Here is a 21647-nt window from a genome sequence, read left to right on the forward strand (position 1 = left end):
GACATAATGGCTCATTCCGCAACCAAACGAATCCTTCAAAGTGCTTAGGTCGGGAAACGGGACCGACATTTGGTGAGATCAGCTTTTGCTCAAGAATGTATGAATATAATATTTTGATATCTTCCGAGTCGATAGTGTCCCCCTGATTATCCTTGTAAAGCAGCGTGTAGATTATCTGTGCCCCGGATCAAGGTTTCTCCATCTTGGCATCAAATGGGACATCGCAAACCCCAGCTTGTAACTCCAAACCCTCAAGGTTGTCGGAAGTGCCGGCCATTCTTTTTTCATTCTAAGCAGCGTACCTTCACCATGAACTTCGATCAATGAAGACGACTTGGATCAGATGTTTCGACCCAGGGAAAATGCAGCTCAATAAAAATGGTCCTCGCCATTGACTCGACAAATTATGTATTGGCCATGCAGCGTGCCTCAAGTGTCTGCATACCATGGACCCAGTCCGACAATCGGGGACGACGACAATATAGATGGAGTAGAGATTAGTCGTCACGATGACTCCAACGAGACGACCAGAAGCAATGGCGGCCTTGACGGTGAAGTGGATGCAATTATCGACTTACAAGCAGCCCGCAATGACCACCTTTTTGCAACAATCACATCCGCCCGACTAGATTTGTGGTCCACGCGACCTGTTGTCGTGGTCGCCTCGCTATCTCGGTCACCAAAATCACTTGAGACATATGGCACCAACCTAGGTGTTGTTTTCAGACCGGATTCGAGTACGATCGTCATTCGTACGACCGAAAGCTTTTTGATGACCTACTCCGTGGAAAGCGATCAGAATGCTCGTGTTCTTCAACAACAGTATGGATATAGCCAAGCGAAAAGACAAAATGTCATGCGAAGTTTTGGTGTGGACGAGACTGCCGGTGTTGGCGAGGTCCTTCTTCGATTCCGACGAGCTATCAAAATCGACGCCGGGATAAATTCAGTCATCGCATTGGATTCAGAACTGATCGTGGCAACCAAAAAGCCGGCTGCTGTGCAGTGTATCAGGTGGGAATTGCAGAAAGACGGGTCCCATGCGGTGGCCCAATTGCTGGCGAAAATGGACTGGATCAATCCAAAATCGGGGATCTCGACCATGGTCCATGATCGAGCGATGAATCTTTCCGTCTGGCTATCCCCAGATGGACACGCGTATGCGGTGCAGCGCGTTAAACCTCAAATCACAAGAGCCGCATCGTCTGATGACTCCATCCCGTCATCAAGATCCTCTACGACTCCATCCACGAGGCTATTCGATGGATATTGCTTTCACGCACCAGATGCTTCCGTTGAAGCGAAACTCGCAAGCATCAATGCTCGATTTTCGCTCATTGCCATTGCCACTTCCACTGGCGAGGTGATTTGTTATGCTGCCAAAGACTACGTGGGGAATATTCCTCTTTCGCATACCTTCAGATCATCTACATCACCATCATCAAGGGGCGCAATAACATGTCTCACCTGGTCACCCGATGGCTATTGTCTTTTTGTTGGCTATGAACATGGCTGGTCTACCTGGTCGGTCTTCGGAAAAGAAGGCGCCTCAAGCTTTCATACGAATCTCCACCACGCAGAGTCAAACCATGAAAAATGGCTCCTTGCGGTCCACCGAGCAACTTGGATTAGTGGTGGTGCGGAGATCCTCCTGACACCCCCCCGGGAAGATAAAATATGGAAGCTTGAAATGTCGCGCAGTGCAGCTATGGGCTGTTTCTCTTGTGCGAATCTTGTCCGTGCGCTCCTTCAAACCCCATCCGAGTTGACGGTCTATCGTGGTCACGAATTGCCAGACTTAACCTCCATCTCCAACGAAGCATCACTGTGGCATCACGCCCAATATCCGCCCGTTTATCTCCACAATCAATGGCCGATCAAAGCATGTGTCATCTCCCAAGACGGACGATACGTCGCCATAGCAGGCCGACGAGGTCTAGCTCATTATAGTGTTCAAAGCGGGCGATGGAAGACCTTTTCTGACATCACCGTGGAAAATTCATTTGCCGTCCGCGGAGGAATGTGTTGGTTCAATCATATTCTCGCCGTTGCCACTGAGAACGCCGTTGGCTATGACCTGCGCCTTTATTCTCGCGAACTCGAACTCGGTCGTTTCCCCCTCCACACTGAAGCATTCTCTATGCCAATCGTGTTTGTGGGCCCCTCTGGTGAGGACTCTTTACTGGTCTACACCTATGAGAATATCCTCTATCATTACATTCTGAATATACCGAATCGAGGTGCACAACTCGTGCAAGTCGGCCAAATCGCCTTTCACGGTATCGTCCGAGCACCAAGTCGAGTCCGATCCGTCAGTTGGGTTGTGCCTGATTCTCAACTTCGAAATGGCGATCCGTCACGAGATGTGGAATACGCATCCGTCCTTTTCCTGGTAGATGACAAATTGGTTCTTTTACAATCGTCCCGAAATGAGGATGAGCTCAAGTATGACATGAGGGTCATGGCGCAACACGTCGAATATTACATCCTCATGCGCGACCAGATATATTTCAACTTTACCGGTCCAGAAGAATCCGCACCGCCGACACCTCTACCCGGATCAGCATTCACCATACGAAGTCAACATTATCATTCTCTGCGAGATTCTCTTTGGATATTTAGTGGTGAGGAACTTCGACTGTGGCCCGACGTTCGTGATTTATTTCACCATGCGGCAGGGGAATTGAATACATCACCACTTCTCTCCATGTCCGTTGACTTCTATCCACTATCGATCCTCCTGACCAAGGGTGTCGTTCTCGGAATTGAGTCCGAGCTTCTTCAACGAAGAGACGTCAACTTCGCCCAATGGCGATCCGGCATTCGAACGCAGCTCTTTCTTCCATACATTCTTCGCCGTCAATTATGCGAAGCGAACGACACCGCCGCAGCGTTTGGGTTGGCGAACCAGTACCAGCATCTTTCCTATTTTCCGCATGCCCTGGAGATTCTTTTACACCATGTCCTCGATGATGAGGTGGACCGAAGCAAAAAACAAAAAGGTAACGATGAATCCCCGGGCTCATTGCCTGCTGTTCTTTCCTTCTTGCAACTGGTCCTTTCCCCCTCGACATATCTCTCAACTGTCGTTCAGTGCATTCGCAAAAAAGAACTTAGCTCTTGGAAAACACTTTTCGCACACCTCCCACCCCCTCTCGGCCTGTTCGAAGAAGCGCTAGCATTAGAAGACTTGAAAACCGCCGGAGGATATCTCATTGTGCTTCAAGGCCTTGAGGAAGACGACGAATCCGATACTTACGATGCCCGCAAATTTGAGGGATATGTTATCCGGCTCATGAAGTTAGCTCGACAGAAATCCGATTTTGAATTGTGTTCCGAGTTGGCGAGGTTTATGATGGGGATTGATCCCCAAGGGGAGGCGTTGAGGAGAGTCATTGCCAGTGTGGGATTTAGCAAGAAGTCCACGCACCTGGATCCACATCGGAGCGTTTCAGGGCCATTGAAAATATTGCCTACGAGGAAGAGGCGAGAACAAGATGGAGACCAGGGAGAGGAAAGTAGCACATCGAATGGAGTGAGCCCTGTGGGTGCTGAAGATTATTTCTCTTCCTCGCCCGGTGGTTATGACGGTTGATAGAAAACCATAGCGGAAAGAAAAATTTAGCTGTCCGACCAAATGCCCTGGTCAATCCGCGTGTCAGATTTTCCACGGTGCGAGCAAGGAAGAGAGTTGAACGCTCGTGCCGTGTAGGTCATCGCAGCAAGGGGACAGCGCCTCTTCAATGCTTGAAGAAACGTGTATGTCGACCCACAATTAATGTACACTTGTAAGACTACCGAAGGCGGCTCAGCCCAACCTCCTCACCTTCGGGCTCCTCGTTCCACCAAACTTCAACCTCGTTCCATCCGTGACCTTTGAGATCAACGGTTTGATCATCCTCCCTTCAGGTCCTAGCAACGCCTTTTGAAAAGCCTCTCGTCCGGGCCCAAACCCTCTAAAAATGATCTCGATTCCATTTCCACCGCCGACGGGGCCCGGTTTTCGAATATCCGTCAAAGTCTTCATCTCATTGTGTGTCATCTTCCTCCCCCCTACTCTCCACTGCTTCTCTGCCATCTTTCGGAACATATAGCTCGCCAATTGGAAGCAGGCGTCGTAGGTTTTTCTCTGCGCCTTTCGCAATCCCAGATTACCCACCGAGAGGGAAAGGATAGGATTGCGTGACGGTTCAGTAAAAGTGATGTGCATATTTTGCCGGTGGGCGTAGACGTTCAAATGATATGGCTCGTCTGCTGAGGTTCCCGTGCTGTATCTCGTTGCTGCTTCGTCTCGTGCATTTCGAGCGATGGATCGAAGGTCGCCTGAAGCAAGGGAACTCAGGCTCGGGGGAGGTCTGGATGGTTGCTTTTGAGGTTTGCGAAGAGCTTCGGCAATTTGATCCAATGCTCCTGGTTGGTTTTGAATGGTTGGCTCTACTTGGATTCCGAGGTCTTTGGCGAGAGACCGTGATGGTTCCTGGCTGCCTTTGCTGGTTGAATTAGAGGTGAAGCGTCGTGATCGTGTAATATAGGACCGTCGACATGAGCGACATATCGATGAGAGAATATTTGAGCGCGCCATGGTGGTCGATGGGTCGTCCACCGGGGATGAGCGCACTGGGAGCAAAGTGATGGTTCTCGTTACTAGCGACCGAAAGAGGCAACTTAGCCGGACCCAAGGAACAATTCAGTTTTCCTCCGCAGGTGATCTGCTTCGCTATGAACTGAACCAGCTCATTCAGCTTTTCTTTTTTTATTTCGGGGGGCTCGCGCTGCTCTGCCGTCCTTTCTCTCTCCGTTATCATTCTCCTTCGTAGCATGGTTTTACCGCGCTGTGCACCAGTCAACGGTGTCCGTCATTATGTGACAGCCACCGCTCCAATTGCCGCTTTGCGAGCGGCGCAACATGGAAGAACAGCAGCCTACAGGAGATTACTTTCATCGAAGATACATTCTCCTCTTCTGCAATCCTCCTTACATCCTTCACCCTTCTCCTCTCGACGAGCTCCGTCGGATCAAATCATCCTAAGATCTCTACACACCTCCCGACCCCAATACCAACAAGCACAACCAAAGGAAGACGTCCGAGACCCACCACGGGACGAACAACCCAAGAAAGAGTCCGGCAAAGGAAAGGAGCAAACAGAGGGTGAAAAAGGTCAGAACGAAACCAAAAACGAAAAAGAGGCGGGTCCTCCTCCACCACCTCATGGGGACAAGACTCCGTGGCAAGTTTTCACCGAAACACTGCGTTCCGAGTTCAAAGCCTCCAAAGAATGGAATGAATCAACCAAACAACTTTCCGGTTCGGTCCATCAATTTACCGAATCTGAGGCTGTTCGACGGGCACGGGAAGCCTCCGAAGCTGCATCGAAAGGAACATCTCAGGTGTTGAAACGTACAGCGAGTGCCATTGGACAAGGTGCGGCATGGACATGGGACACCAAAGTTGTTCAAGGAATTCGACAGGGTGTAAATGCAACTGGTCGTGGAATTGAACGAGCCACTCGCCCTGTTCGAGAGACGCAGGCATTCAAAGATATCTCAGAAGCCGTTGACGATGGAAGCAGCTCAAGATATGGAGGCTGGATTGAGAAAGAAGAGCGACGAAAAAGGAGAGAAGCCCAGAGGTTGAAAGAGGAAAAATCCGGCCCAAAGCCAGCCGAACCTCCGGTGGCAGATCCGAAGTAAGTGAAGCAGATGGGGATTGATTTCACGGAACTAACGGCCGGTGCAGTGCGGGAACCAACATCACCGTCCACAAAGATTCAGCCTGGAAAGAATCGTGGAACAAGTTCAAGGAAAATTCGAAGTTCATGCAGGGTCTCTTCAACATGAAGACCACTTATGAAGAGTCGGAAAATCCCTTGATATCCACGGCACGATCCATCTCGGATCGAGTCGCGGGCTTCTTCGCTGAAAATGAAACGGCCATGGTGATTAAGAAGTTCCGGGAAATGGACCCATCATTTCAGCTGGAACCATTCCTACGAGATATGCGAGAATATATCCTGCCTGAAGTGCTGGATGCCTATGTCAAGGGAGATGTTGAAACTCTGAAGCTTTGGCTGTCCGCAGCACAATTTCAGGTCTACTCGGCTCTGATGGAACAGTATACCAAAGCAGGACTCAAATCGGATGGACGGATTTTGGATATCCGGAATGTGGACATCCTGAACGCCAGATTACTGGAACCCGGTGACATTCCAGTCTTTATCATCACATGCCGGACGCAGGAAGTTCATGTTTATCGAAACAAGAAGACAAACGAATTGGCTGCAGGGATGGAAGATAAAGTCCAACAAGTCACGTACGCCATCGGAGTGACGAGACTACCTGAAGAAGTCAGCAACCCCGAAACCAGAGGATGGAGAATGATCGAGCTGCAAAAGGCCGCGAGAGACTATATCTGACCCAACCGCACGTCTGTCACGGTGGAGGGGTCCGGTGGAAGACATAAGGAAACGTTATCCCGACATTTTAGCGGGCCGGGGGGGAAAAGGCCCAAAAATCAAGCGTCTTTGTTACCTCGACCGGGATCATCTAACTCTGCTCGATCCCAAAATTTTGTGTACTTTTTCACAAATGTTTCCAAGAAGATGGTGATGTCGACATGGAGAAAATTCGGTTTTGTCATGGGGATGTATTCCTACTATTTTATCCAGAACATGATCATCTTTGCTAAGAGAGCAGCATGGAACAATGAGGCGACGGCAGGGGGAAAACTGGGTGGCTGCTAACATGTCCAGCCTTTGCTACGAGACAACCCCCAAAAAGGGGAACTTGCAAATATAGATAAAAATAATTCTTCTCTCGAACCCAACACCATGAGCAGTATCCACAAGTCGATGTGTAGTAATCATTCCCCGGGTGATGATAAGCGAGTCAAGTTTTATGACGGCATTTTGTACCATATCACCAGGTACGTCACTTTCTTCTCAGTCCACATCAGAGAATCAGGATTCAGGCATCAGAAATTCAACACTTCCGGTTCATATAATTTCCTTATTCTTTTCAATTTTTCTCTTCTCTCTCTCTCTTTCCCCCCCCCCTTTCATCTTTCTCTCTTCATCCCATCAAAAAGTCCACAACCAAATCCACTCAGCCCAGAGCTTCTACTCTCTTCATACTCAATAAAAAAAGAGCCCATCGTATTCAGCAACCATTACCAATATCACTGTCACCAATCACCATGCCTCTCGTCGTCCCCGGCATAAACAGCAAGGATTCTTCGTCCACAGAATCATGGATGTCCAAACTTATGGGCAAGAAACTAACCGAGACACACGGCGAAACAAGTTTCGCGAAAAAGGATCTCCCCAAGAATCACCGAGTCGTTGGGGAAGGGGGCATGATGACGATGGATCATAATCCGGATCGGTAAGCTAAGCACCATTCCTTTCCAACGACGCAGAAAAGGCGTGAAGCTCTGTTGAGAGAGGATGGCGAGAAGGGAGAGAGATTCATGCATTGATATGCTGATTGACATGCTGATGTTGGCTTGTCGAATGATTGAATGACCGGCATTGTCATGGCTGATTAATAATAAATTTCTACTTCCAGGTTGAACATTCACGTCGATCAAGACGGGATTGTGAAGAAAGTCACTCATGGATAGACCATGATAGTGATTAAGATGGAGACAACGCTCTGCACACATGCATGGAAGATGTCAAATCACGATAGCATTGGCATAGACCGAAACACGCGGCGCCGTAGCAGATCCAGAAGCTGGGAATGGTGAACCTGAATCAATGAAAATTATTAGAAAATGAATGAACTTCAGAGTTCAAAGTCCATTTATCCCAGAGAATTGTTCTATACCATACTAGCTGACGAGCTACCCTGCCCGAATAATAGATATCCTGCTGCCCACTTCCCAGGGGTATCATTTGTCATTGTTGCTGAATCGACTTCATGGATGTCGACGATGATTTCGACCGTTGATTATACACGTATTCGTTCCCGTATGAGCCAAAGGCGCCTGCATGCACGGGCCACTGCCCCCTGACAGGAAGACGGCCTGTGACCCAGACCGAGTCTTCTCAATCGGATCTCAAACCACGGGATCAGATCAGCCTAGCCTTCCTTCAGCAGCCTTAAAGCCCGCTGCATACACCTCAATCGTTCCTTCTCCTTGACCACCGTGTTCCTCGCCATTCGTTTGATTTCCTCTTTACCCCATTCTTCTCGCCACGTCGTCCAACCTGCTAATTCCCCCACCACGATTTCTTGCGTATACCTCAACTCCTTGCCGAGTCGATCAATGTCAATCCCGGCCTGCAAGATTTTCTTCTCCGTATCTTTGATGGACTTGAGTCGACTTTCTTCCGTGCCGGGGAAATTGATGTTCATGATCCCTTTGCGAGGTCCCGAGTTATTGATCAGGCTCGACTTGTTCTTTTCCAAGTTCCTTTGTGTGGACACGATTTGACTGATCAATGTGCTCGGCTTAAGGAGGGCGGATTGAACGGCAGCAATGGTCGAATGAAAGGAGTTGAGGCTCAAGACGTAATTCGCAAGTGGTGAAGAGGCCCGCTCGGTATGCATCAAGGCGGCAAATTTTAGGAAAATGTCCACGTGCAGCTTGGACAATGTGGTCGCTGGAGATCCCATCGTGGCAAATGCTACCGCACATAGGCTGAGAGATTCTGCCAGGTCTGCTTGAGCTTGGACATAGGCGTGGCCCTGTCTGACGACCGAGTGTGTGCTAATATTAACCTTTCTGACGATGTCCCGTGAATGGGACACAACCGAATCAACGGCATTTATATCAGCTCTAGAAGTTAATGGGTCGTAATCGTCTGCAATCTTTTCTTGAATCAATTCTGCTTTCAGTTTGGCCCGTTCGGCCATTTGTTCGGGTAGCATGTCTGGAACCAAGAAAAACTCCCACAACATTTCATGCGTTGAAAAGGTGGGATGTTTCATCAGGATCTTCAAGAATCGATCAAGATGTGTTTGTGTATCATGCAGGACCGATCGAGAGGGTCTCGAATGTAGCTGGAACGGACTGCGGAAATCCGTCGCCAGAATCGTCGGCATGTACGAAGCAGGGAAATCCATTGAAAGCCACTTGGCCAAGTTCTCAAAGTCTTGGAGGCCTCTTCGACTGGTGGTGATCGTATAAGTTGTACTCGAGACGGCCGGATTCGGCGCACCGGACTTGAGGATGAATCTCGTGGATCCGTCCTCAACGAAAAAGGATCGAACGATCGCGGTAATCCTCCCTGTCGCATCTGCCGTGTTGGAGGGAGAAAATAGTGTCAGGTCGTCAATTCGATTTCGAACCTCGTCGTCTTTGGCCAATTCCACGGCAGTCAACCCTCTCGCCTCTCGTAGATGCAGGTCGATCCTGGGATCGCCCAGAAAAATTCGAACCATATCAACCCGACCATATTTGCTGGCAAGCATCAGTGGGGTAAATTTCTTGTCGTTCATGGCATTCAAGTCCACCTCACAATATTGCAGGATTCTTTGCATGATGGTGGCATCGTTGACAATGTGAAGCAAGGTATTCCCTTTATTATCCATATGATCCTCAATCCGAAGCGGATTGTCGTCTGGTTGAGCACTCTTTGCAGCCATCAGAGCTTCCGAAACCATACAGCTATAATCCGGATGATCATAGGTTCGACAAATGGCAAACAGCGGCGTGTGTCCAATTTTGTCCTTTTGTCGCCATGGCAGCATGTTGGCAAGTCTCTTTATCAAGTGCGGTGTATTGAAAAGATAATGCGCCACGCTGCGTCCTCGGGAATCTCTGATGGAAAGGTAGTTTCGAAACCTTTCTTCGTCGGTGTTCTGCCCAGCATAGTCGAGAATGATATCCACCAGCTCGGTGTTGGCCAGTTGGACAGCAGCACTCAACAACGTCGCGCCTTCGTTCGTAGCGTCTGTTAAAACTTCTTCGGGACCATAATATTGGGACAGGCTCAAAAGGTATCGTAGGGATTGTGGTTGTTGATGTTCGACTGCCATCATAAGGACTGAATTACCGATGGCATCTTGAGTTTGTGCCAGACTTTGTACCGACGTGTCTCCTTCAATCCCACTCAGGGTAGTTTCGATCGTAGCGGCTCTCGATGATAACGAGAGGGCCGAAGAGATGGACATGCTTCGGGCCGCCATCTGAACCTTTTTCTTTTGTTTGGATACGGACGATTTCCTCTCCGTTGCTTGGAACGGAAAAACGTGCGACAAGCCACCCTCACTCGAAGAGGTTCGCGAGAGATTACCCTTTTCTGAGGACTGCGTCGAGGCCGTTGTCATTCTGGAGAGGGGAACTTCTGCGGGTTCTTCGACAAGATCGTCGGCAATGACTGCGGACGCCTCAAAAATGGATCTGACTTCGTCGATTTTGCCCTCTTTGATGGCATTCCAAAGCAATTGATTCTGCTTCGATGCTTTTCGTAACCCAGCCGCATCTCGCGCCAAATACGTCAAGACGGCTTCCAGCGTGCTTAAAGCATAGCCAATTTCACCACTTTCAACGTCTTCAATGTAGATGAACCGTTGCATATACGACAATCTCGTTTGAAGATGTCGGACGGATGATCGAATGACGACGAGAAGGAGTAAGGACACCAGCATGTCGGCATTGATGGTCATGGCCGCGACCGCTCGTTTTTCTTCATCAGATACCCCTTCTGGTTCGGACACGGCTTTCTGAGTCTCGAGGAGGATATCCAACATTTCCTGTGGACTTCCAGCGACTCCCATCTTTCGAAAGACCGTGACCCCGCGATTAATTCGATTGATCAGATCCCGCTTGCCATTCCTGCCATCCTCAAGAGCGATTCCCACCTGAGAGACATCGAGGCAATCCAATTGCCGGATCCGTCGATCAAGCTCTTGATCTTGCGTCTTGTGAAAGGAGCATAGCCGTGGAAATAGTAACGAGTCGTGGACAGACTCCGCGACGTATCGCTCGATCAACTTCTCCACGTCGGGGCCGGTCAAATCAGTGGTGGCACCCAGATACGAGAGCTGCTGTTTATCGACTCCTTGAAACAAATCTATCGCGGCGGTGACGGCAGTCTCCAAGGCTCTCCGCATAAGATCCTCCTCGTCCTCAAAATATGTCGCAGAATGGAATGGCAATTTCACCGACCCATTGGATTTAATTGATCCATTTTCCGAGGCCGCGGTCGTCCCGTCGAGAGAACTTGCGGTCGGACTGCGGGAAGGAGGCGGCGGAAGAGGCTTGCCCAACTCCTTGCCAAACTCGTTGAATAATCTCTCCAGGCCCGGTTGCATTTGTCGTTGAATCATGGGGAAGTTGTCGAGAAGCTCGCTAAAAGTCTTGACATCTTTCTTTTTCGGTGTCGGAGGCTCCGAGGATGCGGCAGGCGGCGATGATGGAAGTTTGTTCTCTCCGATGACCGCGGCCTTGATGGGGAGGGCCTCGAAGACACCCGTCAGAGGTTTGGTGATATAGTAGACCAGCCATTGTTGCATATCATTTCCTGGAGAGTAGTACAAAAGATCGCTCAACAACGTGGCTTGGGACAATTGCTTGAACCCTTTATTCGTGTATACGGCATTCTCTTTCAGAATCACAGTTCTTCCGTTGACGGTCGAGTAATTCTTCGCCTTCCCACGGCTGTCGCGGACATTTCCTTCCTTCGTTGGAGGATTCGACACGATTCGGAGGATATGACTGCCCAGGAAATCTTCATCGTCGACCTGGTCGACATATCGTTTATTGGTTTCACGGTCCTGGCCATACAGGAGGGATTCGGTCGTGGGAACCAGGAGGACATAATTGTGGGAGGGCAAAGCGTACCCTAGCACACTACTCTGAAAGAGCGCGCGCAGAAAAGGGTTCAGGACGGGCATCCAGGCACGATGCGCCTATGTTTGGCAATGCGAATCATCGAGCCGTTACATCAGGTGTAGGGAAAGGTGGTCAGCAGAGGCTGAATGAGTGGATCTTGCGGGATGTGTAATGTGTCTGTCGCCGATGGTTTGTTTGATGCGATATCGATATCAAGATGAAGGAAAGTTGCTGAAGAATCAATGAAATGCCGCAGCTTGGGGCCACATGTCAAAAGGCATGATCCGATAAGTTTCTTTAAGAGTTCAAGTACCTTGTACAGTAAGTTCCCCCCCAAAGTTCTAGGCCTTGGCTGACTCCGTTCACGTGCAGCACTAGATGCTAGCAACTTTTAAACACTGCGAGAACCCCAGCCTGACTCCGCCGCTTTAACCACCCCCTTTTCCCCTTTTCTTTTAAGGGAGACAATATCGAATACATATATATATAAATCACGACCGATTAAATTTCTGCGGTACACGTTCGGGACAGAACTCATAGGGGCCCATTTCGAAGCTCCATGGTCTCTGACGATCAAACTCAGTAAATATCAACAGGATAACCGTCGGCTTTTTCCAATGCTTTGATCACAGCCTCACACACCTTGACTGCCGCCAGACCATCGGCACCAGAACAGAGAGGTTCTTCTTTTCCAGCCACTATCCGAGCCAAGTGCTCCGTCTGAAGTTGAAAGGGAATTCCGTCCTTGACTTCGAGAACTTCTCGCCTCATTGGTATGTTCCATCCAATCTCAAGTCCTCTCTTGTCCGCATCTTCCTGTCGATATGTCCAAAGATTTCCATCTGGAACTGTCAAAGTACCTTCGGTCCCAAAGATGCGATAACAATCAACTGCCACTTCTGCCTTCGAAAATAGCGGATTGTCACCTGTGGCAGACTCCCATCCATAAGGGCTCGGCACGTTGTCACTGATTACGAAAGTCCCCACGACTCCATTCGCAAATTGAAACATCACTGCGGCGCCCTCCTCGACTCCTTCGTGTTGCCGCCTCCTGACGGTCTCTGTCACCCACATCCGAGTGACCCTTGAACCGACAATATAGTGCAACACGTCAATATCGTGTACAAAGTTCGTCCAGACGGGTCCACCACCTCCGAAACGAGATCCTCTCCAAGTGGCAAACGTGAAATACCCATCATTTTTCTTGCAAGTCCATACACCCGATATGGCGGTGAGCTTGCCAATTTTCCCGGATTGGACCACTCTCTTTGCTGCGCCGATGGCGGGATGAAACCGTCGATGATGGCCAACAGCAATCTTGACCCCTTTTGCTTCTGCTAAGGCGACTAATTGCTCGCCAGATGGTGAGTCTATCGAAAAGGGCTTCTCCACCAGAATAGCTTTTGGTCTAGCAACGTTCAGCACCTCCGTTGCCAGTTTTACATGCAAGCCCGAGGGTACGCAGATGGTGTACAGCTCAGGTTTCTTGCCGGGTGCAGCCACCAATTCTGTGACAGTTTGGAAATGCGCCACAGACAATTTCTTGGCCAATTCCTGGCCTGGGGGAAACGGATCGATAATCGCCACCAATTCACACGTTGGCGATGAGAGAAGATATTCGGCATGTAATGGAGCAATAGTCCCACCTCCCACGAGGGCAACTGGGATCTTAGAGTGTCCATTCATTTCAGCCATGATGAGAAATGATGACGTGAGGATTTGAACAGTGACCGCGACAAGAATATTTATCCGACACCCTTCGAACACCGGTCCGTCTTTCCAGTACAGATTATAAATACTGACAAAGCAAATCGCTGCGCAGGATCATGAACCGGAAAAAGACTTATCCGATACTCAAATACCCGGTACGAGGATCTCCATTAGTCACGATCCTTTCCGGTCGATTGAACTGGGGTCCGGTCCCCACAGATCTCGCCTGCAAATCAAACAGGGGTTTGATGGCCTATGAAAGGCATGACGACGACCAAATTGAAGACTGACCAAAATTTCTCATATTTCGGAGGGAGAAGACTGGTCTCTCGGATCATTCAGCAGTCTTTTCCCTGGATATGAATACATGACATTCTGAATTTATTTCCATCAATGAGAAGTCTGCCATCATGAACATCCTCAATCAATCCTACACCTATGGGAGATCCCCCTTGACACCAGACTCGAGGTCTCAACCACTTCACATTTTTCTATTTGGGGGTCAAATATCGCACTCGCTCTCCCCGACAATCAATTCAACTCTTTTCAAGTCCGCCGGAGTATCGTGGAATTACGATCTCTGCGAGACCACAAGTGCCCAGCGCTTCACTGCGGTGCTCCATCAGCCCGACTGCATTGGTGCTTCAGTCACCATGCCCAATAAAGTCACATTCATACCACTACTGGATGATCTCACAGACGATGCTCGGACTGTTGGAGCCGTCAACACCGTCTTCATCCGTCTCGATCGGCAAGGATCCCGAAAATACATTGGAACGAACACTGATTGTATGGGGGTTCGCGAAACCCTGCTCAACAATTCTCCTGGCATTATTCAGATTGCAAATTGTCAGCCTGCACTGGTTGTTGGAGCAGGAGGCGCGGCGCGCAGTGCCATATACGCCTTATGGAAGTGGTTCAGTCCTTCAGAAATTTACCTTGTAAATAGGCTGAAATCTGAAGTCGACGATCTCATTTCAGGAATGGAAAAAACAATTCCAGATATCAAATTACGCCATATCGACGTGGTGGAGAATACAAATCATTTACCGGCCCCTCGTGTCGTTGTCGGAACCGTCCCGGATGGTCGACCAAGAGAGCCTGGGGAAATACTCGCATGGAGAATCTGCGAAGCCTTTCTACAGAACAGACAGGGGAATGGTGCCGTGCTGGATATGTGCTACCATCCCGAACGAACCAGACTGTTGGAATTAGCCGAGATAAATGGCTGGACAACCATACCCGGTACAGAGGTCCTGGTACGAGTGGCAGTTGCTCAGCAGACTCTCTGGGTAGAGCGGGAACCGAGGCCAGAAGGAGTCCATGAAGCCTTGTTGTCGATACAACGTACTTCGCGACTCTGAATATAATATGTATCAGTCATTGAATCTAACAGTTTACACCTGACCTGGAAGAATTGGCTTTTCCTTCTTTTTTTTTTTTTTTTTTCTTTGGCAAATCTTCTTGAACAGGCTCCCAGCGAATCATGGTCTCGAAGCTGAAAACAGTGAGTGTACAATGCTCAACTTAAAGTTGTGTCTCCACTACCCTGGCAAGGCTGTGGTGCACGGATTGGTTACTTAATCTTCAACTACTTCCCTGTGTCTGGGGGGAATGAATATCCTGGATCTCCCCTTGCCCCATCTCCGCATTTCTGCGCCGTGCGTCTTTCAAATCAACCCCCAATCGACTCCCGAATTTAAACGCTGGGAGATCTCACCGGGGGCCTCTCCGATCCTCCACGCTCCGGGCAATTGCAACCTCCTTTTGGAAAGTCGTGCGGGGCCTGATCAACTACGAGGACAGATGTATTTCCGTAATTCCGAGACTTCTCGTCTCCATGTAGATTGAAGATATGTATGAACAAGCAGAAACCTGGCTTATATGACTGCACATAGCACTTGTTGTCGGGCGTAAAATAGACATCCAAGCTTCGCCTTGCCGACTATAAAGTGACAGAATCATATTCTTGATCAAGTTTCCATTGCTTCCTTCGTGTTACGGCCGGTTCCTGGCCGGTCCTAACATTTTCATCCCCCTACTTGAGATCGGTAATTCACAGATAGTGTGGAAGGATGGCATTGTCGGCATTAGCACAGGTAACATTCCACTTTTCGCATCACTCAAAACTCCTATTCTCCCTTGACATGCATATATCTGCCCATACCCAAGTGTCGTCCGTCATAAACCGCACAAGGCTGGCGTTGATTGGACATAGCCAATCACCCTCAAACTCTCTGGGAAAGTCATCCCCAATCGGATATATCGCACACCACTTAGTGAATACGCCTCAACATATGATGAAAACGACATTGAGAAAACAGGTATTCCTAGACCTCGATACGCGGAATTATACCAAGGTAAGCTGACATCTAACATTTTTGTCATTTTCCTTCTTCTTCTTCTTCTCCTCCTCCTTCTTAAATATACGTCTAGAAGACAAATGAAGTCTAAATTCAAAGGAGAAAACGACTATTCTTGAAATATTTAGCTGACAACACGTTCTTTTTGTTTCGGCATTAGAACTCGCAGACGGTGGCGCAGGCCTCATTTGCTTCGGCAATATCCCCATCGACCGCGACAACCTCGAGAACTACAACAACGCGGTCCTCGATCCGCGCAACCCGTGGGACCCTGTGTCGGCATTTGCACCGGCCATAAAAGCCGCCAAATCTCGCGGCGCCATCTGCTTGCCTCAACTACAGTTCCCTGGCCGTCAGGTGCCGGAGTTTTTGAACAAGAACCCCAAGTCTGCGAGTGATGTGCAATTGGAGCCGTGTCTAAACAAGACGTACGGGAAACCGACTGCTCTCACGAAGGCGGAGATCAAGGAGCTTGTCGGACGTTATGTTTGGGCTTCAGAGGTTTTGGCGAAGGCGGGTGCGGATGGGATTATTGTGAGTGTTCCTTATCCCGTTATCGACCCGGTGAAGTAGTTCATCCTCCATAACCCTGAATGCTAAATTATTACCAGCTTCATGGCGCGCATGGGTATATTTTGAATCAATTTCTTTCGCCACTGACAAATCGACGAACAGACGAGGTGTGTGTGTGGGGTGGTGGTATCACTAGGTTCCTTTCCCCCCAGCATTTACAAATACTGACTCTTCTTTTCAATGCTGCTAGTACGGAGGAAGCCTCGAAAACCGCGCAAGGTTCATTCTCGAGATCGTCAATGCTATCAAGTCGAAACTCCCGCTTGATCGATTTGTCATCGCTGTTAAATTCAATTGTCACGACTGTGAGTACAGTGACTATCACTTCCATTTCCCATGCTCGTGTCGCCAATTCCTTTTGTCACCAAAACAGAGGAGAAATTTACTCCTTAAAATCCAAAAAAAGGAATAGATGCTGATGCTGAACTTGGCTTCTTTTCAAAGTTATTGAGGGCGGCCAATCCTTCGCCGAACAATGCGTGGTGATCAAATGGCTTGAAGATGCCGGGGTGGATTTCTTCGACATCTCAGGAGGCACATACGCCTCGCCAGCCTGGCGTGGCAATATCATGAAAGAACTTGCGGAACGACCGTCTCAGAAGATGCGAGGGAGTTATTTCATTGAGTGGGCGCAGGAGATGAAGAAAGTTTTATCGCGAGCTGTCATGGGGACGACGGGTGGGTGGCGCGATAGTCATCGTATGGCAGAGGCAGTGGAGAGGGGTGATGTGGACATGGTTGGGTTGGGGAGGACGTTGAGAGAGGACCCCGACTTTGTGAATAAGGCGATTAAAGGGGAAATTAGGTTGAGTAAATTGTAGTGTTTTGAGAAGTCGATAGCCATCACATTGCGCAGAAACAGTCGAAATAAAAGTAGAGCCTGTTAGGAAATGGATTTTGTCTCTGCAGAGAAGTGGAGACTCGTTGATTTCATTTTGATGGGAAGAGATTGTCAAGTTACACCACCAATTCCCTGACCGAACCAATCCCAAAGAGCTTCCGTGAAGCCCTCGGCCGCACCATCCTCCTCCCTTGGGAAAAAAGGCGCAGTTAGAAACGGATCAAAAGTGGAAAGGAAAGGATCGAATGATTGTGGTTCAGGCTGATTGTCGGTATGTCCTTGTGCTCCCTGCCTGGCTTCGAAGTTTGTGCTGTCCAGAGGCAAGCTTCGCCGAACTTGGCTTGCTTCCGTCACACACTTCAACGCGTTGGCTCGAGCTCGTAAGATCATGAACAGATGCTGTCCAAGTAGAGCGGCGATTCCAAAGCGGTGGGATGGTGTTGTTCCCGCCCGCTCGAGCTGCAAGGCAACCTGGGAAAGCAAGGCCAACAGTTCGACCTCACCCCAGCCTGAATCGCCGTACAGGAGGGGGAACAATCTGAGCGCGAGAACAGCTGCATAAGATATCATTGCCCAAGTCGGGGCCAGCATGCAATATATCGGCTCGCCTATTTCCTGAAGATCGTGGACCGCGATCTCGCAACAATTCACCGCTGCTTCGAAGCAGTCTTCTTTGATAGCAGCGACGTCTTGAGCTGTATTATTATTGTGGCCGTGTAATGCGAACGACAGGGTCCACAACCTTCCGTGCATGTAGACATAGCGAAGGAAAGTGTTGGATGTGCGCCCGGCGGGAGTCGACGGTACGTCGGGAGATTCTAGCCAGGCGTTGCACCAAGGCTGCAAAGTCGAATCAAGAAGTTCCCGTACCCAGTGACGCGATGTATGCTGAAACCCTGCTTGCCTCTTCAATTCGTTGTGCAGTGCCGCTAGATGTCGCCGTAGAAGAATGAAGGCACACGTGTACTTGTCATTAGGGTCGGCAAGGGGGTGTAGATACCATGTTTCAATGTTGAGGGTCAAGTCAGTCTCTGGAAATGCACTCACTCGGCCACGAGCAGCGCTATGCGCTCGTTCCCAGAGGAGAATCCTTAACCATGTTCGTTCTCGATTTCGGGCCAGTCTTTCGGCATAGCCGGAATCTTCGGTGCGGTGTCCTAACAACAATTCTGACTGATTGCCTCTGGCACCACTCGATGTTCTCCCGTCCACCTGACGTTGTGATGAAGCGGGACCGGGCCTGTTTGTTCCAACGATACCGTTGAAATAGCCAACGGCTCGAGACCGGCGATCCAGACCCAGCTCTGCGGCCACGCCAAACGCATAAATGGTGTAGAGCCACGACCGTTCTTCGGCCATCGTATTCGCAGGAACAGCAGAGAGTAATGAAATATAGTAGCCTTGAGCGATTTCGACTGATTTGTATCCGTTGGCGTGAACATACTTTGAAAGATGCTCCCCATGGATACGCAGCCTCTTAGAAATCGAACCCGAGGCATGGTCGAATTGTGCTGAAATGGCCAGGATCCACGTGAACAGTAGCGCGGATCTTGATCGTACAAATTCTGGCGTATGTAACATAGGATCAAGGATCCCATTAATGGGATGGAGTCGTGCAAAGAAACTTGAGACCATATCAGCCGAAAAGGATATCGCCAGTGGCCGGAAAGAATCAATTTCACTCACATGGGAAATAGGTAGTGAGCTTCCTCCATAGAAACAAGGCCAAGATCAACGGGATCTACATCAGGTCCTGTATCTCGGTCTTGATTCACGTCTGATTGTTTGAAATAGTCCAAATATCGACATATTTGTCTATCTTGGGTAAGAAGAGCATCCAGTCCATGCTCCAAGCACTGTCGGTCCAGCTTGAGACCAAGCGAGACATATCCTGGCCGTCTTAAGAGATGGCGGGCAAGGCCGTGAGAATCAATGTCCGCAGAAGATGTCGCAAGGAGATTGATAGAGTCGGGATTTGAAACTGGGGACGACCAAGCGGCGTTTGATCGCTGATCTAGGACTCCAGCTTCTCCGCAGGCATCGGCGACCAGACCTAGGGGGTTACTGATAGGTTCATCGCTCTGATGGGGAGAAACATGGTCGTTTGAAGATTGGGAGATAGTCAAAGCTCGGGGTCGGGATTCAACCTGGAAGGTGGAATTCAATGAAGGTAGATTTGAGGTCGGAGCTGTCTCTTCAGATGCATGGCATGCGGACTGATTCTGGCTGCTACTTCTTGTGAAGAGAAAGTTGAGAATTTCTTCCTTGCCATCGGCGAGATTCATGAGTCCTTGGAGGTTTTGTGGGTCTGGAGACGATGATGTTTTCGCTTTTCGAAGTTCCGTCTGGATTTTACGCAGAGCCTTTTCGACACCGCGATAACGTCCGAGGGAGCCTGGTTTTCGGCCCGACGGGCGAGATGGAGGTATTTTACATGGACGGTTGTGGTTTTTGCATCGGTCGCAAGGGGTCTTTCCATCGTTCGAACCGTCTGGCATTGCGGACCTTGAGCAACGCATCTGCAAAAGTTCAATCCGATATTGTCCCAGGCCAGAAAATCATGATGGGTACCTTCAAGTTGCGGCATGCTTCGCACGCCGGAATCATTTTGGAGGGATATACCCAATGCGTTCTGAATCCTGCTAGGATAATAACATGGACATGGACTCTGGGAGTTCAAGCTCGAGAGCGGGTGTGAGCCAGTTCAGATGAATCGATCGTGGGCTGACATCGCGGCACTTAGAAGCGAGAGAATTTCGACATCTCTAGTCTTGTACTAAATGTTGCCTGTGGCTTTGCCCTGCCGTCTCTGTCGTTGCCGCTGGCGTAACTCTCACTGAGCCTTGAAAAGAGAAGAGAGAGAGAGCGTGTGAGGTTGAAGCGTGAAGAGCAGTGCTCGGGCCGTGGTAGAGTATTTGTGGGGAACCCCGGATCTGTCGCTCCCTTCTCACGTAAGGACCCCCTGCTCCCTAAGTTGATATACCTGGGCTTTACCTGTAACTAGTCCGCGCTGGCGATGCGTCAATTATGCATGCAGGCTTATACGTATGCCTGCATATCTTGACGGGCCTTGGATCTAATCATCTCATTTGACTTCATGGCGGCCAGTTCTATACTCAGCTATGTTCCTTTTACACTCCTCTTCCACCATCCACCTCAATAGTCGTTCCTGTGACGAACGAACTCTGGTCAGATCCCAAGAACCACGCAGCATTAGCAATATCCACTGGTTCAGTCACCCTCCCCATGGGTAACATATCTTCTAGCTTACGCATTTTCTCCTTCGCCTCTGCCCCATTGCCAATGCTCGCTTGAAGCCTGGGATACACTGGCGTCAGTCATCTTCGGTATACGGAAGGGCACAGTTTGCTGACATTGACGTATTTCCCACGGCAGGGCAAATGCAATTGAACCGTATGGTCGGTGCATATTCAAGCGCCATCGTTTTGGTCGCGATCTATAGCTTTGCTCAGACTCGACTTCCCGTATTCTGGACAATTCAACTTACATGGACAGCAGCCTTGGAAGCATTGTAAAATGCGAATCCTGGTCGAGGACGAGTACAACCGGTGCTGCAGAAGCCCGAGTCGGTCGTCCCGGTCGCAATCTGGCCTCAATGAACATACCTTGTTATGTTAATGAATACTCCACTTCCTTGTTCAAGCATGTAAGGACATATCACTTGAACACTCAAAAATATAGGCTGCCGAGACAGTCAGCATGTCGCCATCCCAGTAAGGACCAGAGCAGTCTCTACCGTTACATTCACATGGAAGATCCTCTCATACTGTTCCATGGGCTTCATGTGCACGGGCTAAAGGTCTATCAGCCCATCGAATCCTTAAGCATTCACTATACATACTGAAGGGTCGTATGTAATTCCTGTAAATACCCATTTTCAGTATCTGTGTTCTGGGGAAATCAGACATCCTCCTTACCAGCATTATTGACGACAACGTCGACCCTTTCAAACATGTCCTTCCCACAAGAGAGAGCCTCTTCCCAAGTCTCACGACGGGTTACGTCCCCATAAAGAAAATGAAGATTGCCATCTGCTTTGGCCTTAAGGTCCCCTTTGTCTTTGTTGAGATCGATGAAGATTACTCTACAGCCTTCTTTACTGAATCGATCAACGATTGCAGCTCCAAAACCATCTGCACCACCTATTGCCGTCATAGTCAGTGTGCTCATCCCCTTAATTTCCCACGTGGGGACGAGGAGTCAAACCTGTAACGATAACTACCCTGGAGTTTGATCGCGTTGTAGGGTGAGCCGGGCTGTCTTCAGGCTGAATCGACATGACGAGCTTAAATTTCTATCTCTCACCTTGTGGATATCAAAGAGAACGACTTGTGGAACTAAAAGCGCCAGTCCTACACTG

At 49.4% G+C, this 21647-nt stretch overlaps 9 protein-coding genes across 9 annotated transcripts; 4 read left to right on the forward strand and 5 right to left on the reverse strand.

Moving 5' to 3' along the window:
* Positions 1–406: 406 nt before the first annotated feature.
* Positions 407–3595, forward strand: Z518_05460 (uncharacterized protein; the record flags this gene model as incomplete). Its single annotated transcript, XM_013416272.1, has 1 exon — positions 407–3595. The coding sequence occupies one exon, from the start codon at positions 407–409 to the stop codon at positions 3593–3595; it is 3189 nt and encodes a 1062-aa protein (XP_013271726.1).
* Positions 3596–3808: 213 nt separating this feature from the next.
* Positions 3809–4582, reverse strand: Z518_05461 (uncharacterized protein; the record flags this gene model as incomplete). The annotated part of the gene is made up of 1 exon (XM_013416273.1): positions 3809–4582. The coding sequence occupies one exon, from the start codon at positions 4580–4582 to the stop codon at positions 3809–3811; it is 774 nt and encodes a 257-aa protein (XP_013271727.1).
* A 236-nt stretch (positions 4583–4818) lies between these two features.
* Z518_05462 (uncharacterized protein) lies at positions 4819–6413 on the forward strand (the record flags this gene model as incomplete). Its single annotated transcript, XM_013416274.1, has 2 exons — positions 4819–5687; positions 5738–6413. 2 exons carry the CDS (start codon positions 4819–4821, stop codon positions 6411–6413), a joined length of 1545 nt encoding a protein of 514 aa, XP_013271728.1.
* A 779-nt stretch (positions 6414–7192) lies between these two features.
* Z518_05463 (uncharacterized protein) lies at positions 7193–7384 on the forward strand (the record flags this gene model as incomplete). Its single annotated transcript, XM_013416275.1, has 1 exon — positions 7193–7384. One exon carries the CDS (start codon positions 7193–7195, stop codon positions 7382–7384), a length of 192 nt encoding a protein of 63 aa, XP_013271729.1.
* A 695-nt stretch (positions 7385–8079) lies between these two features.
* Z518_05464 (uncharacterized protein) lies at positions 8080–11841 on the reverse strand (the record flags this gene model as incomplete). The annotated part of the gene is made up of 1 exon (XM_013416276.1): positions 8080–11841. The coding sequence occupies one exon, from the start codon at positions 11839–11841 to the stop codon at positions 8080–8082; it is 3762 nt and encodes a 1253-aa protein (XP_013271730.1).
* A 517-nt stretch (positions 11842–12358) lies between these two features.
* Positions 12359–13474, reverse strand: Z518_05465 (uncharacterized protein; the record flags this gene model as incomplete). The annotated part of the gene is made up of 1 exon (XM_013416277.1): positions 12359–13474. The coding sequence occupies one exon, from the start codon at positions 13472–13474 to the stop codon at positions 12359–12361; it is 1116 nt and encodes a 371-aa protein (XP_013271731.1).
* A 425-nt stretch (positions 13475–13899) lies between these two features.
* Positions 13900–17246, forward strand: Z518_05466 (uncharacterized protein; the record flags this gene model as incomplete). The annotated part of the gene is made up of 6 exons (XM_013416278.1): positions 13900–14748; positions 15708–15849; positions 16013–16386; positions 16464–16532; positions 16616–16730; positions 16870–17246. 6 exons carry the CDS (start codon positions 13900–13902, stop codon positions 17244–17246), a joined length of 1926 nt encoding a protein of 641 aa, XP_013271732.1.
* Positions 17247–17377: 131 nt separating this feature from the next.
* On the reverse strand, positions 17378–19764 carry Z518_05467 (uncharacterized protein; the record flags this gene model as incomplete). The annotated part of the gene is made up of 2 exons (XM_013416279.1): positions 17378–18890; positions 18953–19764. 2 exons carry the CDS (start codon positions 19762–19764, stop codon positions 17378–17380), a joined length of 2325 nt encoding a protein of 774 aa, XP_013271733.1.
* Positions 19765–20397: 633 nt separating this feature from the next.
* On the reverse strand, positions 20398–21442 carry Z518_05468 (uncharacterized protein; the record flags this gene model as incomplete). Its single annotated transcript, XM_013416280.1, has 7 exons — positions 20398–20584; positions 20641–20723; positions 20775–20838; positions 20893–20969; positions 21024–21080; positions 21129–21148; positions 21205–21442. The coding sequence occupies 7 exons, from the start codon at positions 21440–21442 to the stop codon at positions 20398–20400; spliced, it is 726 nt and encodes a 241-aa protein (XP_013271734.1).
* Between the last annotated feature and the right edge of the window lie 205 nt (positions 21443–21647).

The sequence above is a fragment of the Rhinocladiella mackenziei genome (assembly GCF_000835555.1).
Source record: "Rhinocladiella mackenziei CBS 650.93 unplaced genomic scaffold supercont1.4, whole genome shotgun sequence".
In the NCBI taxonomy this organism is placed as follows: domain Eukaryota; kingdom Fungi; phylum Ascomycota; class Eurotiomycetes; order Chaetothyriales; family Herpotrichiellaceae; genus Rhinocladiella; species Rhinocladiella mackenziei.